We start from the raw sequence: 17,726 nt of genomic DNA, 5'->3' as shown, positions 1-17,726 counted from the left end.
TCTACTGCTTCACCGTGTTATAGCCATATTCTTGTTGAAGACAGAATACATGTTTTTTGTGTGTGTGTGCCTGGTATCAGGGTTAGTACATTTCAAATCTGAAGATGTAAACAAAAAACTAACATTGACATAAAGGCACATCAGGCTGAGCTGGTCTTTAGCCAGCTCTCTTTTCATGGTTCTGCTCTGTAATTTGGAAGCACTGGAAGCTCTTCACCCAGTTGCTTAATGTTGATTTTACTTCACCACTTTAATCTTTTACCTTTCATCTAGATAATTGACATGCATCTAGTCAACTACAGCAGAGACTGAAAAGAACTGACAGAGGATGCTGTCACCATGCCTTCGCCACACCTGGCCAGTCAGAGGCACCGGCTTGGTGAACCAGACCAGTCCCACTTTGCTCAGGTTAGATCCTGAACCATCCAATACCTGAATCTTTAGACGATCTCCAGAGGTCCCTTCCAGCCTCAACCATTTAGTGAGGCTGCAGCCTCTATGCTAGCATGGTCCAACTGGCAGCTCGTGGCCCACCACTCCTTCCCCACAGATGGGAAGCAGCTGCTGCAGCAATAAGCACTGCCGACACACTGAGCACCCCCAGCCATACCTGCTCACAGCACCCTGAAGATCTCAGCAATGACCACTGCTGCGACCAGGGCAGTACAAGGCAAAGGGGGTGCCAAAAAGAGGAGGGGAATGGAGAAGCACAACCACGGGGGCAGATCCACTCCCTCCCCCTGCTCTGTGGCCCCATCCCTCTTCTCAGTCCCACACTCTTCTCAGTCCCGCATCAGCCTCATGCTCCCAGCAGAGAGCAGCTGCTTTCCTTGGCCAGTCCCTGCTCTGATCCTCTCAACAACCCCCATCCTCTAACCTGTTTAGTGCAGATTTAGTTTTGTCCTGTATGAAACCTACAGAATTGCAGAAAATTAAGAAACTGCTGAAATGCAGAAAATAAAGGAAACGCAAGGTGTATTTCTGTAGCAGCTAACTCACCCACATAATCTAAGTCAAACGCAAATAGAGAGTTCAGCAGCTGAACGCCCACGTGCAGGTATTCCAAGACCAACTCAATTAGTGGCCATCACAGCAGCTCAAAGCCCAGGGTCCTGGTCCCTGGCAGTTGTCAGAAAGAGATTCTAAACAACACAAACAGGAAAAGGCAAACCAACAGACCTTTCTGTTGGTATACCTTCCTGATATTCACGGATTTCATGATAGGTTGTAACGATTTCTGAATCTGAAAATGTCTACTATGGCCCATGTGATTTGCACGTAGGCCAGTGCAGACATTTTTTTCTTTTGTTTAGAATCCACCTAACACCATTTCTGTCCCTCCCTACCCCCCCCACCACAAATAGATAAATAAATATATACAGACATTTCTGGCATCCAAACCATCCTGACACAGTGAGTTCAAGAGTCACACATGGCGTAAGCAAAAATCCTGTGTCACTTTTGATATTTCAAAAGCAGCTGGCACAACTTAATGATTGAGGGTGCAACAGGCAGGACAGCCAGGCTCTGCATCCTCTTCACACACACTCACATCACCTGCTGCATGTGCAGATCCTCCCAGCTCCAGCCAGACACTGCCAGGCTGTGTCAGTCTCAACACTGTCAGTGCATTTTACGTAGCCAGTGTTTTGCAGACCTTTGCGATCTAACCCCTTCACTGATGTTTGCACCTGCTAGGGAATACTTGCCTACAAATAAGTTCAGTCCTGCCAGGATAGCAATGCCTCTGGACATAGACTCAATAACCTCTCTGGCAAAAATGCAGATATCTGGGGGACACAAATTCATACTTTGATAGCTGTAGGTGATGCACATGGATCAAGCGTAATTGGATTGGGCCCTACATGAATATCTGGTTAAAGCAATGACATTTTTTAGAACAACTCAGGGATTATCTGTCACTTCTGAATGCATTTCTGAATCTCAGAGGTAATATTTCCACATCTTTCTCTGAACCTCCCAAAGCCTATTAAAAAAAAAAAAAGAAAAAAATCTGAGTCTCTCAAAACCAAACCCAAAGAAAATGCACTAGATAAAACAAAATTCCCAGTGAAATCACGAGTCCTTGCACAACTGAAATGCCAGAACTGTTGAGATGCAGATTATAAGAGGAAAAAAGCTAGTAAAATATGCAAGATATAGAGATAAAGAACTCTTTATTATTATTGTGCACAGGGGCTCTTTCCACTGTTTGTGGAAGTACACTGCCTGAAATAAGACCTGGCCCTCAATTTAGCCACGTATGAACAGTACCAAATGCTTGACAGTGTCTTACAGATAACAGCTAACTGTGCTGACTAGTTTCTGTTTCTTGCAAAGTGCAGTGCTTGTGGAAAGAGGAGGCCTAAGAGGCAGGAAGGCAAGAGAGAGGCAGACCCAAAAGGTACCAGAGGCTACTGCAGTTGCTCTTGCACCTGCACAAACCCAGCAGAGCCCAGTGTGGCTGGTGACACATATAAGCCCATCTGGAGGGCTACTGCTATGGCAGCACAAGCAACAGTTGGCTTTTCTGTCTACACTGACAGAGGCGTTTCAGAGGTCGGGATCTTTCTTTCTACCGGGCAAGCCCTTCAACCATCAGAGCAGAGGCCTCCCAGATAGCCCCTGATAATTTGGTTTCAAAAGATGGAAACAAACACCCAGTGCTCTCCTCCTGAGCAGTTTCTTCCTTTCTTTCCTTTTCTTTCTGAGTACTGCGGATGTGCTTCGAAACGCTCATAGCAATAGAATGACAACCAATAAGCAGGTCAGTCTTCCCTCTATTTTTCTTTCTGCTCCCTACGTTCCTCCCACTTATTAAAAATATTTCATCAGCTTTACAAAATTTGCTCCAAGGCAATAATTATTTCAAGGGCAGTACTAATAGGTTTGTCCAGAATCAGCTATAGGCTACCACGACTGTGGCAGTACAGCCACGGACCCAGGAATATGTAGCACAGTGTAAGAGGAAAGAAGATTATAAGCACATTTCAGTTGCTATGCACTAAGGTTGGAAGTAAAAGCACATTATGTCAGACATCAAAAACAACAGCTATTCTGATGGCACAAGAAAGACTAGGGTTGGTGTACTGATATGCTGCAGTAAAAATGGAAAGTTCAAAAGTACTGATAGAAGAGTGATGATAAAGCCTTCCCCGTGCCTTTTCTTCCTCAAAGAAAATACTACATGCCTCTCTGAAGCAGCAGGATGAAATTAGCACACAGTAGCCCATTTTCTTTATTTGTGCTACATTGATCAATTAATATTGATATTAACAAGCATGACAGTACAACATATCAGCTCTTCCAATCTGCAATTTAAATACAGAATCAAATGAAAGCAGCAGCAAAGAAACACCTACAAAGCACTTAAATTCTCTTTCAAAGCACTTAGAATCTCTCACACAAGAGACAGATGAGCAAAAGAAGTCTACTGATATAAAAGTACCAGTACTACTCAAAAAGTTGCTGAAACAGGTCTAAAGAAAATAATTCAAGTATCTCCATTAAAATTCTGCAGCATACTTCTTGTGTGCTAGGAAATAGATTTGATATTTAAGCACCCACAGCCAGATCAAGGCATGATCTCTTTGTTAGCAAGTCCCAAGGCATTTTAATCATAGATTCCAGAAAGACAAAATTTTTACTTTAAGTACCTCAAAAGCTCTAACACCCTATGCCTAGTCTTAATTTGCATGTTTAATTTGTTCAAATTTTGTATTATTATTTAAACCAAAGATTAAGAAATTGAAGAATACTATCAAGAAATAGTGAAGTCTACAGTATTTTTACACCGTTAACATACTTGTCCCTTGGGCACGCAGAAAAACACAGACTACTGTGACCTCACATACCAAAATGAAATCAAAACAGAACATACAAAAGAAGAAATATCCTGAGTGGAAGCTAGAAGAAAATTCATTCCTTCTCCTGCCCATCAACGCCAAATAAACTAGGAAGAAGACCAGTAAAATTACTGAAATTGATGTCACATCAATTGGAAAATTGACAGAGCCCATACAATAAGCAGTAATTGCTCTCTACTCAATTCATGGGCCCAAGCTGTCTGTTTCCCATCTGCTCTCCTATGCAATTTAAGCAATTCTGAACTTTGCTCTCCATTCCTGAATGTATCACAGATTTATTAGCATGTCAGGGGCCAATTCTTTAGATTCTCTACTAACGTAAGCTATTATAATGAGTGAAATTTTCTGCGCCTGCAATTGCCAAGCCAGGAAAATTCAGGGAGGACAATCACTCATGACCTCACTGAACCTGTCATGTAAAATTCATAAGATAACATAACACACATCTCTACATCTAAAAAATTAGGTCATTCTGTTCTCTCCTTGCAATTGCACAAAGATGTGCTTAACACACAACACAAACTACTATAAGGAGCTTACAAAAACTTGTAATTTGTGGTTGGTTCTGGCTAACACAGTGAGCTCCATCTCACACCTTACCTCCTGCTAGGTAAGGACTGGGATCCTTCAGAGGTATATACGATGTGGCTCAGTCTTTGAATGTTTTTCAGGAATGAAAGGGACCAGAATCTCACTATAAACTACAAACCATTTCTGCATACAACATTTCAGCTACAAACAGGTCATCAAATATTGCAGTAGTATCTCAACAATTTTTCGTAAGACAAAAATCATTAAAATTCAAAAAAAAAAAACAGTTAATCATTTGTAATTTTCATTACTGAAACAAAATTTAAATACGTTCTATAGTTGCAGCTGCTCACACTCCTACAGGAAAGACTAAGCTACAATGTTCTCATTCTTGAATTACAGCAGTGGAGATGAGATACTGTAAACGAAAGCCAAGCTAAGATCTTACATGGCAAGATGATTTGAGCAAATGTAACCCTCAAAGTTTAGATTTTATTAAATATTCTATAATGTTTAATAAAATGCACTTTAATTTACATCTTAATGTACAACTAATGTCTGCTTACATTATCTGTGGTATCTCAAGTAGTGGTAGCTCAGGTTTTGGTCAACAACTTGTACTGCATTATCAAAGAATTTATTCTACTTGTCTAGAATATTCTCACCTCTTATATTGGTGAAATATTTATTGCTTCCAAGAACTTTGAAGTTCATAAGGAAATGCTTGCTATATAAAGAAATACTACTACAGAAAATCCTTTTTATATTGCATTATTAACTACTTTTGCTGCATTTGAAACTATGCAGACTTTATAGTCTGCATTACTCTTCACCATGTCACTTCAGATCTTAATGGATTTGATTCAGTGAAGCATTTCAGGCACTATCTCTGTTGTTGCAAAACATAAAAATATGGTTTTGACAGTGATTAAAAAGCCTGTTGATAGCACAAATGCAAAAACTATATACCTATCATATATCATCTACAACAATTAACTATTTATATAGCACAGATAGTGCTAAAATGCATTAGTATACTCCTTACAACAGATAAAACATTTTTTCATTTTTTTTCCAAATGTCTATGACTTTAACATTTTTTTTAATACATTATGTGTGTTAACAGCTTAATAACCACATTTGTGCCTATGACCAAGACCTGCCTCTGTGGTGGACAGTCACTAGAAAGTTCAATTAAAACAGGAAAACCAAAGAATGTAGTCTAGATCAACAAGCAATCTGACCTCCTATATGAAGTCCATGGTTTGACTTCAAAGGCACCCAAAGCCCTACAAACTGTGGCAGCACAACTTAAAATGGAACCCATGTGTGTCATAGCCTACAAGAAACAAGTGGTCTCATGAACAGCTTGCAAATCTGTATTTAATTCTAGTGGAGGAAAAGTTAGGAAGCATGAAGAGGACAAGCTTCCCAGGAAGGATTCAAAGCCATGTGAATCTACTAAAAGCAAACCAAAAAAAAAAAAAAAGGAAGATAGCATAGTATTGATCTTACTAGTACATGTGCTTCCACTGAAGAAATAAGACAACTACATATATGTGGAAATAAAATAGATATTATTAAACTATAAAATACTTTTTCTTCCATCAGCAAATAAACTCCTCAACAAGTTAAAATTAATTTTCCAAACTACTGTTCGCTTTGAATAAATGTTAGAAAATTGTGAAACACAAAGGACAAGGACAACACCAATGTCATTCCAACTTTTTAAAAGGGCAAACATTAACACAATGAGATAATAAAATAGTAAGTGCAGATTTTAATCAATAAATTTAACACAGAGTACGTCTGAGAAGACATACAATTTCACAGAATACATCTTTTTTTGTAAGATTACAAGACTGTGGATAAAAGTAACTGTGATGCCTCTAACAACTTCCTGGAAAGATACAACTTAATGCTATCTGTCACTGAGGAAAAGGGCCTTGTTTAATATTAATACCACGTATACAAAATTAACTACAAATAGGCTAAATTAAAGATCTCTAAACATACCTACAATATGGCCTCAACACAGATTTTTTTCTATTTCAGTGCCACTAATATTATCAACACTAAAAGGATAACATAAGAAAGTGGACAACTAACGTAGTTTGCCACCATTTACCATTTTATCAACTTAGTCCATCCGCAAAAAAAAAAAAAAAAAAAAAAACAGAAAAAGCCAAATAAAGTGAACAGTCATGCAAAATGCATCTGAGAGAGAAGACATGGTAGTTGCTGAGTAAGGGGCTGTATTGTCCAAAGGGGTATTATCCTTGTCTGTAGCATAGGTGCTACTCTGAAATACTGTGCCTGAAGCAAGGATCTGTTGAGCATAATGCCCTTCTCATTTGCAAGCATGGAACTTGCAAACTTATATAAATAACTGTTTAGAAGTGACTACTACTTTGGTATCTTATTTAAATTAACATCAGCTGTGAAAACGATGGATGAGTAACACTAAATTCCAATTCTCTGTCTCATGGGGTTTTAAACAGGCAGACTCAGAAGGGGGTGGATATTAATTCACATGTATGGACAAATAACCAGACCAGTTGCTCAGTGTTCTTCGGAGCTCCATGATGGTAAGGCGGAGATTTTCAGCACAGCATAATAATAATAATCAGCCCTTATTTTAGCCTTTAAAGGAACGAGCACTATTATTCTGTGTGTGTTATGCTGTTTTCAGAGCAGCACGTTAGAGCATGCTGTATGCCACCATAAACCAACGCCTTGAAAGTCACTGATGCCACACACATCAAGCTTTGCGTGTTTCTTGCACAGCTCCTGGCGGGCTCCGAGGCGCGCAGCGTCCACGATCAGGTCAAACCCCAGGCCCGCAGGCCCTGCAGGCCGCCGCGGCGGGGACACGCTCCGCTCCGCTCCGCTCCGCTCCTGCAGCCTGGGCAGCCTCGGCCGCTCTGCCCCGCGCTCCGAGCTGGGCGCTGCCGCCGCTCGCTGGGACCGAGCTCCGCAGCCCCCCAGGCCCGCAGCGGGAGGGAGGGAGGGAGGCGTCTCCCGCGGCTCCCCTCCGGGACGCGCTGGCACCGGGACACGGCCCCGGGGCCTCCGCCCGGTGGCGGCGGAGCCGGGGGCCCAAGCGCGCTCCTCCCTTCAGCGCCCTCCCCGAGTCGGCCCCTTCCTCCCGCTGCCCCGAGCCCTTTCCTCTCCCCCCCACCCCCCATTTTAAGGTAACTCCGAGGACACGCGCGCCCCTGATTTTTTACCTTCTTTAGCTTTTTTCCTCCTCGCCAGCGTGCCGCCGAGCTTGCCCAGGAAGGAGTCATCTTTCTTTCGGGACGGGGGCGATTTCGGGGTGGGGGACTTAGGGGAAGAAGGGGACTTCTGGGGGGAAGTTGCCATGACGGCCGGGCCGGCGCTGGGGGATGAAGGAGACGGGTCCGAGGCCCCGATGCCGTGGGAGGCTGCTCCCGGCTCTGAACGGAAGCGGAATTATTTCAAGCATTTGAGGCAGCTCCTGCTTCGTTCTCCCGCTCCTGCCCTGCCTCCCGCCCGCCCTCCCTCTCGCTCGCTCGGCGCCCGCCGGGGAGGGCCCGCTCCCCTCACACGGCCTCCGCCGGCACCTGCCTCAGCCCAGCGGCCGCTCCCGCCCGAAGACCCTCGGCGCCCAGCGGCCGCTCGCGCCCAGCGATGCCCCCCGGGCACCTCATTTTATCAGCCTTTTGGGGAGGGCCACTCCCGATTGTCCAAACTGTCCTCACACCACCTCGCAGACGGGTTAGTCACCACCTCAGGCTGCTCTGTCAAACGCACCCATGTATGTGACCTCACAGGTGAAACCATGAGTGGATATCAGAAGTTTCGACACTGCTCCGAGAAGAACTCATGAAGGAATCAAGTGCCACCACATGGTTTTGTGCAACTTCAAGTTAATACATGCAGTTCAGTCTTGAGCACATGCTGCAAAGCAGCCCTGGAGGTTACCACTACATCTGTCATCAGAGGAAGAAGACATGGCGATGTCCATTTCTACACAGAAAAACAACGACAACAACAAACAGTTGTAGTAAGACCATTAAAAAAGCAGTGGGAAAGAAAGATGACCTAGCACAATAGATTGCCTATACCAATCCTTTTATTTGCAGATGGGTAGCTTAAGAGAGAGGCATCTTTAAAACAGCTAATTTGCTCCAACTGGTAGCTAGTTCATGAGGCATCCAGGACTGGAACAGCATTAATGTCATCTGGATGCACTACTTTCACTTACCACTTAATCACTCGATTAACAATTCAGGCAAAAAGCCACACACACTTCATGCAAATATCTAGCTATCCATTAGGCATAATAAGTAAAATGAAATTAACGTGAGGATATTTCTAAATCAGTTAGTAATTGTGTTTTTACAAGCTGGTAACATTGGTAAGCCGATGAGGAGTACACAACAATGAATATTTGTTGTATGCAGTTAGTATATGCCTTGGGGAGAAACTTTGTCTTTACAGACATCAGTTAAAAGCAGGAATGAACCCAAGCCACTACACCACTCTCATGCTTCCTTGCATTTGCACTGGCTCAGAGCAACTACTGCATCTCTGGACTGTTGTCTCTAGGACATGCACCGAATTTCACACATTAGTACTACTCACATACTGTATGGATTAGGATATGAACAGTTTTGAACATTTTTCAAGAAAATAATATAATATGAATAAAAAGATTTTAAAGAATATGTTAAAAGAAAAAGAAACCAACACGTCAAGTAATTTGTTAAATGCAGGTGAATCTGTCACATTTACAAATAGAGAAAAAAAAAACAACTGAATCTCCATGTGGACCCAAATGAATACACACAAATGTCAATATAGGGTTTTGTGGGCACAGCAGGAGAGAGAGCATTTTGGCAAGCATGCATGTGCTTGCTTTTGTACCACTAAATTTTGTGTTAAAGACAGAAAAAACAAACCAGACACACATGAACAGGAATGGGAGCTGGGCTGCACAGCAAAGTCAGAATTCAGCGTGCACTTGCCAGGTCTCACACAAAATAAATAAAAAGACCTAACATCTTTCTTTTACTGTTTCCTATTTCATTACTCTCAGCATATGTAAATTAGATGTCAAATGCAATACTACTTATTTAATAGCCCCATGAGCTATGGGTAAATGCTCATCACAAGGAGAAAGTACATTTCAAATCAAATTTAATGTTTAAAATCATCTCTATCAGATCTGGAAACATGAACACTGCGTGCCTTAAGTAATAATGCTAAGGGATCAGAAAAAGAGACAAACCTAAGTTTACCTTTTTTTTTTTTTAATGGGTTCCTTTCTGATTTTATTTGTAGTTCTCTTAGATGTAATATTGCAAGGTTTTTCTACTTATGATGATTCTACTTACGATGATTGTCTCTGAGGGCAGTTACAACATTTTTTTTTCTGTATCTTATATTTAGAACTACATATGCTACTTTTTCTTTTGATGTGGAAATATATGTGGACATATAATCTTCATTTAATATTGCATTCATCACAAAGGTTCTTATAGATATGCACAAAGTCTAACTTATGGCAGACATGGGAATGTTGATTTTAAATATCTGACTCATCTTTAAATAGTATTTTAACCACAAATAAAAGCTGCAGTAATATGAATTTAGTGGGGATTTTCGTTTGGCTAGATTTTTGTTCTGCTTCCCATCTGACAGTTGGATACTTTCATAATCATGCTCTATGATCCCATGCACAGGACACAACAGCATGAGGCTGCCATTCAGGCTGGCCCTGTTGTATCTGGCACATAGGAATCTGGAGCAGACCACAAGGGCTCTCACTGTGCTCTCTGTCAGCACCTCGTTCCTAAAGATAAGCCAGCCAGTAGCACATACATATTTGCATGTATGTGATCAGGATACAATTAATTGTATCCATACAATAAAAGAAGGCTAAATCACTATACTTCAAATGCATTTTAATTCACCTGCATATCTGTCTATGCACACGTGTTTTTTATTTCTTTCACTGCAGGACTCAGAATGATCAGGAACAGAATCTTGTTTCTGACTGAGGTGGAAGAGATAGGATACATAATAAGTATACCCATGATGGGCTAGGTCGCTAGGGCAAGAAAAAGCACTGTGTCAGCGGAAAGGATATTATACAATCATCATCTGAGAAGGCTGTCTCACAGGAGAGAGGTCAGCACTGATGTTGTATGTGGTTTTTAAAAGTACTCTTTTTATTTTATTTTATTTTAAAATAATGAACACACAAGCTTAAGCTAAGCTGGTTAAGGCCATGCAGTAAATTGTTTGTTTGTCTTGGAGTTCAACATTTGTCTCCTAAGTGTACATTGTGTACATCCGCACTAGCCTTTTAACTGCTTGGTCATTTTTGGTCATTTCAACAGTGGAAGTGGTATTTTCAAAAATGCTCTAGTGACCTAATGCTCTTCCTCTAATTGCTTACAGTGAAGAGCCAAACTCTTCACTGACTTCAGGAAGAACAGAACTAGACCAAAGTCTACCCTTTTTATTTTTTTACATAGTAAAACCCGGCTATCTACTGACCTGCCAATTCTACACAGTTAACTACTGAACATGCCCACCCACCCCTTGGCCCTGTGTAATAGTTAACAGCATTTTAAAAGAGGCTGCTTAGAAGCACAAGAAAGATAATGTATTATATACAACTATGGAGATTAATTATTTGTAAGGTTTCAAAGGAAATAAAGTGGTTTTGAAACTTCTCAGTGATATAAGAATATCATCCTGGCATTTAATGCTTCTGGCAACCTGTGGTTCTGTCAATCAGTTACCTATAAATACAAGTCCAAGTTTATATGCACTTACACCTGACCTTGTTGAGACAGTTTTAGAAAAAATCGGTATCGAATTTTTCTTAATGAGCATCCCTTGTACCACACACTTGTGCCTGTAATTTTGTACATCTGTTACACAAATATTCCAGCAAGAACATTGCTGGCATGCAGGGCCACCACATCTCTTTCAGTAGTTGATTGGAACCAGCAGAAGAAACTACCTGGAAAAAATAAAATTAAAAAAAAAAGTTCATAAATTCTGGGGGCAAAAAGAAATCCAGTCAATATCCTATACATAGGGTATTTGCAAAGATGTAGGTTCATGAGATGCAGCTGCTGTGAAGACTAAGGGGATAGCACTCCCCAGCTAACATGATAAACCCATTGTGCTGGACTATGTAAATAACTGTATGATCCATGCAGTACTCAGCAGAGAAAGCTTTAGGCCTTCTTAACAGTAACAAAACTTTAAAAGATATACAGAATCTCCAATCTACTAAACCACATCCTGGTATGTGCTTAAGCAGAAAATAAATCAGTATTTCTCTCTGGAAAAAGACTGCTAAACTAAAGTGAAAATTTTATTAGAAATCACATAATCCTTAAGCTAAGAATCAAAGATTTCAAGGCACAGGTCCTCAAAGTTTGTTGTGTGGACCCAGAGAAAGCTGTCCAAATAGCCCAAAAATGTGAGGCATTCCTTTATCTTGAGAGCGACCAGATTGATCTTGAGGCAAATAATGGCTTACAAAATCATTTCCCTGAACTTCCTGTCCAATCGGCTTTCTTTAGACCTATGATCTTTTGAAGAGGGGACATAGGGAGATGAATAGCAGTAAATTCCTTTACTGAGGGCATTTCTCCCCACTTCCTGCTCTGCGCCAGCAGGGCCCCCCCCAGCTGATGACCTGCTGACTGTAAAGTCAATGTGTCTGTAAGGTTTTAAACACAGATAAAAGTTTGATGTATTATTTCCAGTAACCCAGCAAGTAGGTAATTCCTGTGCAGTCCTGATAACTTAGAAGTGGTATCATCAGAGAAGTCACTGCCATACCTGTCTGCCTCTCAGGCATACAGGATTGAAGGGAAAGGTTGCGACAAAAGAAGAAAAACCTCAGTTCAAATGTGCCAAAAATTATTTTGAGCTCTGAAGAGAAGCTGCCATCTGTCTGTCATCTGATGAGGAGAGAACTATCAATTAGTTCAGAGTCACTGAGCAGAGGACAACAGCGTAGGTGCCCATATAGGCTGAAATCTTGCCTATCTGCTTCTCTCATCTCAAGCAACACGCTGTCTTGCTCTGTAAGGCTCTTCCACTGGCAGAAAGTAACAGAACAACAAGACCTAACATAAGTAAAGTTAAGATTTAAGTTAAGATCATCAATTCTCAGTGATCCAATCAGGGACACTTTTCCTTCAAGTCTTCATAGGCTGTTATTGTTTGTATGTCAGATCTTAAGAAATTAGGTTGTCAATTCCTGTGTAAGAACATAAGGAAGTCATTGATCTTATGGATTTCACACCTCATGTGTTAAGAGTTGAATACTGTCTAGCTTCAGGGTGTCATTATTTCTAAAATATAGAACGCATCTGTGAACTGCAAGACAGTGTAATTTACTTACCAGTATATGAATTAAGGAACTGATACTTCTTACCCACAGATTTTTCTTAGACGCACATTATTACACTACCAAGGGAGGGAAATTACTATGGAAATGACTGGGACTTCAGAGAGTGAGATACAATTTTATTTCTTCAAATACAAAGTTGCTCACATCTAGTCCATTTAGATATGGCCAATAGGTTCCAGCACATCACATTATACCCAACAATGACAGTGCCAAGGACTGAAAAAAAAAAATCCGTAAATCCATTATACGTTAGTGAGTCAATTTACCGAAAAGATTGAGCAGCAAGAACACTCATAACCAAATACTCTTAAATACATTTATAATAAAGTCAGCCATATTAAATTGACCTATGAACAGTGCACATAACTTTTCTTTTTCCTCCTCTACTCTCACAATACATGAAGATCTGCTTTAAATTGCAGGTGATTATTTATTTATTTATTTATTTTTAAATCACCTGCATAGTTCATTTTTGGATCTAATCTTGTGAGGTACACAGTATCAGTCAGGATAATGGTAGCCCAACAGGTTTTTACATGCAGGAGCAGACACACAAGACTTGCAGTTGTGGATGGAGTGTGTTATGGCACACAGAAAAGTATTTTTTTAGTAAATAATATTTTTGAGGTCCATAAAATGCTGATGGCTCTCAGCTCCTGTTGACTTTAATATTCTCAGCTCTCAATGGCCAAACAAGGATCTGCTATAAGGTGAAGTCTCAGGGCCTGTCTACAATGTGGAGTGACCTGAACCTGGGCATTTGCAGTGTGGCACCTTACCTGGGCAAGAGGATCAGACTTTGGCAGAGTATCTGCCCCTCAGGACAAGGTGCTTCATGTTCTTCTGAGGCTGCCCTTCCTCCCGCTCTTTGTACAGCAGCAACAGGAGGATGAATGGGCTTTTCTGAGAGTAGCAGTGAGGTGAAAAAAAAACAGTCCTTAATTGATATAACTGAGGGCTTCTGTGCTGAATTACCATCCTGTGCAAAGCACTAAGAAAAATGGTTGCTTTAAAACGTTAAAAAATTTTGTTGAAAATACTATGACTCTCAGTTTTCTACAGAGAACAACGATGGATGATCTAGACAGTATTAATCTACTGGACTACATGAGGCTTCTGGGAACAGTGGTAAAATCCAGAAATTTTCTCCACAAAACTGGAAATGCCAGAAGATTTCAACAGAGAAAATTTAAATATTTATTGCTGTCCTGCTTGCTTCTACTTTGTGTCAATCTTAAGTAATAGAGTTGGTTTAAAAAACCACTCACTGCAATCCATTTCAACAAAAAATGTAAACTGAAGATCAAAGTATGCTCAGCATATGAATGACAGCAGGAAAAAAAAACACCAAACCGATAGTAATTTTGACATATATTCAGGGATTCTGCTATTTCTTTCCAAGATGAAATACAAATTATATTGCTAAGGTCCTATATGTTATATTGAAGGGTATCCCACTAAGATATTGCTGTTTAAATCTAAATTCATATTTTATACTAATAATTACCAAATTGATAAAGCTATCTAGTCTACTATCCAGGCCTTTACCTATAAATAACTGTTAGAAATACACTTTTATTTATGGAAATTGCAGACAACATCCAAACTAGAAAATATGAGACACTTATCCTCTTTAAACCGGCTAATAAATAAGTATAAATACATAAATATTGCAGAACACTGCTATGTTCCTTGCACCAATAGAGGTATATTGTAAATCTGTGGTGAACAGTAAAATCTTGCTTTTAATTTTAAAAAGGATATTTTAAATTTCTTACAATACAGAAAAAAAAACATTCATAAATTATTGTGACAGGATTCAGTGTGTCCGTTACCCTACAAGTAGCTACCAAGAGGGTTTTTTTTAGCTCTTTTTTTTTTTTTTTTTTTTTTTTGCAACAAGAATGCTTGTAGCTTTGGCTGCAAGACAGAAAACTCTTGCAAATAAGCACCATTTTTGAAATAATGAGAACATCAAATCTTAGTCAAAGCATGAGGTAAAATGATATTCAAGAATAAACAGGTTTTCAGTTTCTCCTTTTTTTTTTTTTTTTTTTTTTCCGGTTTGAAAATGTAGTGCATCATACATACAGTTGGGAATGTTAGCAATCTTAAATGGCACAATTATCTCAGATTTAAGAAAGTACTTAAAAGTATGCTGAATACTAATGATAATTTCTGCACATCTGCTATGCCAATGTCTGTTTGTACAATGCATGTACAAAAAAATATAGCAGATACCTCCTTTAAGCAAAAAAATCTCCATATATACTTTCGAGCAGCAATATAAACGTAATTTAAGTATACTCACAACATTTTCTATTAAATGTTCCCATTACAAAACAATATTTTTGCAAATGTTTTGATAAATTATTCTAAGGGAGATTTGTAACTGCTACACTACTCATGACACCTATGATAATATTTGTGATATATTTTATGAAACAACTGTAAAATCTACCCTATAGATGCTAATCAGGTCTGGGTTTTAAAATTATCATTCAGCATATTTTAGAAAAGATCTTTATCTGTGCCATACAATAGCTATTTTGAGCCTATAACAGTTTTAAGGATAAGTCACCCATTTGATGATCCCTTACAAAATGCAGGGATTTAATATTGTTTCAACATCTTGTTCAAAAATACACAGTATTCTAAAACTTAGAAATACCTGAAAAATTAATTTCTGACATTGCATTTACAATAGCTTTAATGAGTGCTTATACATAGTTATTAGTCAAAAGACCCTTCCTCCACCAGAAATAAAAACTAATTATTTATTATTAAACAATTTTATACAAGTAACTTGCTTTTTGTCCTTTAAATAGTTCATCATTGCTTGGCTGTGCCAAAATATCCCCAAAACCACATACAGAGTCAGACAAACAGATGGAAAGTAATGCCATCTCAAAAATACTGGATGATGTCATCATGTTTCTCAGGAACTCTATTCTCAGCATTAAAATAAAATTCCAAGAAAACATCAGAGCTCCAATTTCCCTTTTACAGACCGTGATGCCCATCACACAGGTAAATCCAGTCCCGTTCTTTATTCTTGTGACCCTTGAAGCTGACAGTGAATTGACTCACTCGAGTGTAAGCAAAGAAACTGCTTAAGATAACAAGATGACCTTTCCCAAATAAGCTGACTTCAAATTTGGATTCCCTCATATTTCATAAGATAGTACCTCTGTGATTATGAATATTGCTGAAATCATGTTTATTTACATATGGCTGTTTAAATCCCACTCAGCTGATAGCCTCTAGATAAGATAATACTTTCAAAGTGCTGATCTTCTGCTTTTTCTTTCACTCTCTGCTCCTCTAAGGCAGACACAAGTTTGTCCCTTTCTTCAACCGTTTTCATCATCTCAGTAAAAATTTCATCCTCCTCATTTAGATCCATCTCATCTTTAAGGGTGTCTAAAAGACCATAAAACAAGAGGTTAGAATCTAGATCACTATATTGTTATGCTTTGCATTTTAACTGTTGATGTGCAGCATGAATTAATATTAGTCATCAAGAAATGAAGACAATGGCAGTTAATATTTTCTATGTTTGTGTTCAGGGAAAATTTATCCTGCATTTGGGCCATTTAAGGTTGCCCATTAAGGCCCCTAAATTCTATATTAGGACTTTTAGCAAAGCTTAGGCTGTGGAATTAGTAGTAAGAGCACTACGTATTTACAAAAACATTTATAAATGTTGCCTAAACATCACACCATAATTAAAATGTTATATAGCAGAAAGCACTTTACTATATCAGGAAATAAACTATAAGGTAACAACATTTATGTTGGATTTTAAATTGAATTTATAAAATTTTAAAAGCTTAGTTGCAAAATGCAGAATCTAAGTAAATTTATAGGGTTTGTTTGTTTGTTTGTTTTTCCCAGAAAAAAAAATATTGAAAATAACAGTAGTTTGCAATCCAGGTGCTTAGAACACAACAGGATATTTTGGCATATTCAGTGCTTTGCATTCCCCCCCCCCTTCTGCCTGCATTCCTACTCCCCACGCTCCATTTTCTAATAGTGAATGAAAGGACAAACCCAAACTGTAATCCAAAGTACATAAAAATAGTTCCAAAGTACTGCGGCAACTGGTAGCATCAGAGTTAACTGAACCTCTCTTGCATTATGTAGTTGAAGAAATCACTTCCTGTAGCTGCCCATCATCATGTTAGGTGTATGCTGCTGCAGGCACAGCACAATCAGGGGCATTAGGTGTGCTTCTGATCTAATCCAGTTTAAAAATTGGGCAGGTTAGCTCAGCTTTCTTTATTCCAAGTCAGGTGAAAAGATCTTACAAGTTGGATGTTGCTGGCTGAGCTGCACTCACAGAAGAGCACAGGAGGAAGAACATCAGCCCCTCTGCTCCTCAGAGCAAGGAGGGACTCACATGGACACAGTCTATGGCTGCAGGCTGGAACATGCTCCCTGCTTTGCTTACCATCAACAGCCATCTTCTCTCTCAGCTTCTGTTCCAACCTGCTTTGGTGGTCTTCCAGTTCTAGTTCTTGGGCTCTGGATACAATAAAAAGCACATTAAATAGTATATATATATTTAGTAAAGACATACATATATTAGTATTATTTCAACCAAGAGTTTGTGTATTGTTTATCCTCCTAATGGGCAGTCAAAGCTAAAAGCTTAGTCTCTGCACAGCAATGCCAGAAGCACCAATACCACCTTTTGTATTACGTATTGGATTAAGCTCCCTCTTACACCACAACAGTTGGGGCTTTGACCAGCTGTGCCTTGTTGGTGGCACTCAGAACAAGATTCTGGACCCTCCCATGAACTAAGAGCCCTGCCATAAGTGAGTAATGACTGCTGCAGCTCTATTCACCTTCCCACATTGACCAGAGATAGTGGAAAAAATATCTGGCAGTCACCTATGCCTATCTGCTGA

The 17,726-nt window shown here is 39.6% G+C and overlaps 2 protein-coding genes across 25 annotated transcripts in view; both read right to left on the bottom strand.

Annotated features, from left to right (window-relative positions):
• PARVA (parvin alpha) overlaps positions 1-8,193 on the bottom strand; it is a 66,287-nt gene extending 58,094 nt beyond the window's left edge. Inside the window, exons 1-2 of one of the 2 annotated variants that reach the window (XM_068685384.1) lie at positions 8,175-8,193; positions 7,628-7,837 (exon numbers count right to left, since the gene is read on the bottom strand). In XM_068685384.1, coding sequence (XP_068541485.1) covers positions 7,628-7,837; positions 8,175-8,178 — 214 coding nt within the window. In that variant the 5' untranslated portion in view covers positions 8,179-8,193. Of the gene's footprint in view, positions 1-7,627; positions 7,838-8,066; positions 8,086-8,174 lie in introns of those variants that run through there. The other variant, XM_068685385.1, reaches the window with a different exon arrangement.
• Positions 8,194-12,909: 4,716 nt separating this feature from the next.
• The window catches only part of MICAL2 (microtubule associated monooxygenase, calponin and LIM domain containing 2), a 124,272-nt gene continuing 119,455 nt past the window's right edge, over positions 12,910-17,726 (bottom strand). For all 23 annotated transcript variants that reach the window (XM_068685350.1, XM_068685355.1, XM_068685353.1 and 20 more), the window contains 2 exons: positions 17,264-17,337; positions 12,910-16,233 (listed from right to left, as the gene is read on the bottom strand). In XM_068685350.1, coding sequence (XP_068541451.1) covers positions 16,049-16,233; positions 17,264-17,337 — 259 coding nt within the window. In that variant the 3' untranslated portion in view covers positions 12,910-16,048. The remainder of the gene's footprint in view (positions 16,234-17,263; positions 17,338-17,726) is intronic.

The sequence above is a fragment of the Anas acuta genome, chromosome 5 (genome assembly GCF_963932015.1).
Source record: "Anas acuta chromosome 5, bAnaAcu1.1, whole genome shotgun sequence".
Taxonomy (NCBI): Eukaryota; Metazoa; Chordata; class Aves; order Anseriformes; family Anatidae; genus Anas; species Anas acuta.
This window is presented reverse-complemented; position numbering and strand designations above follow the sequence as displayed.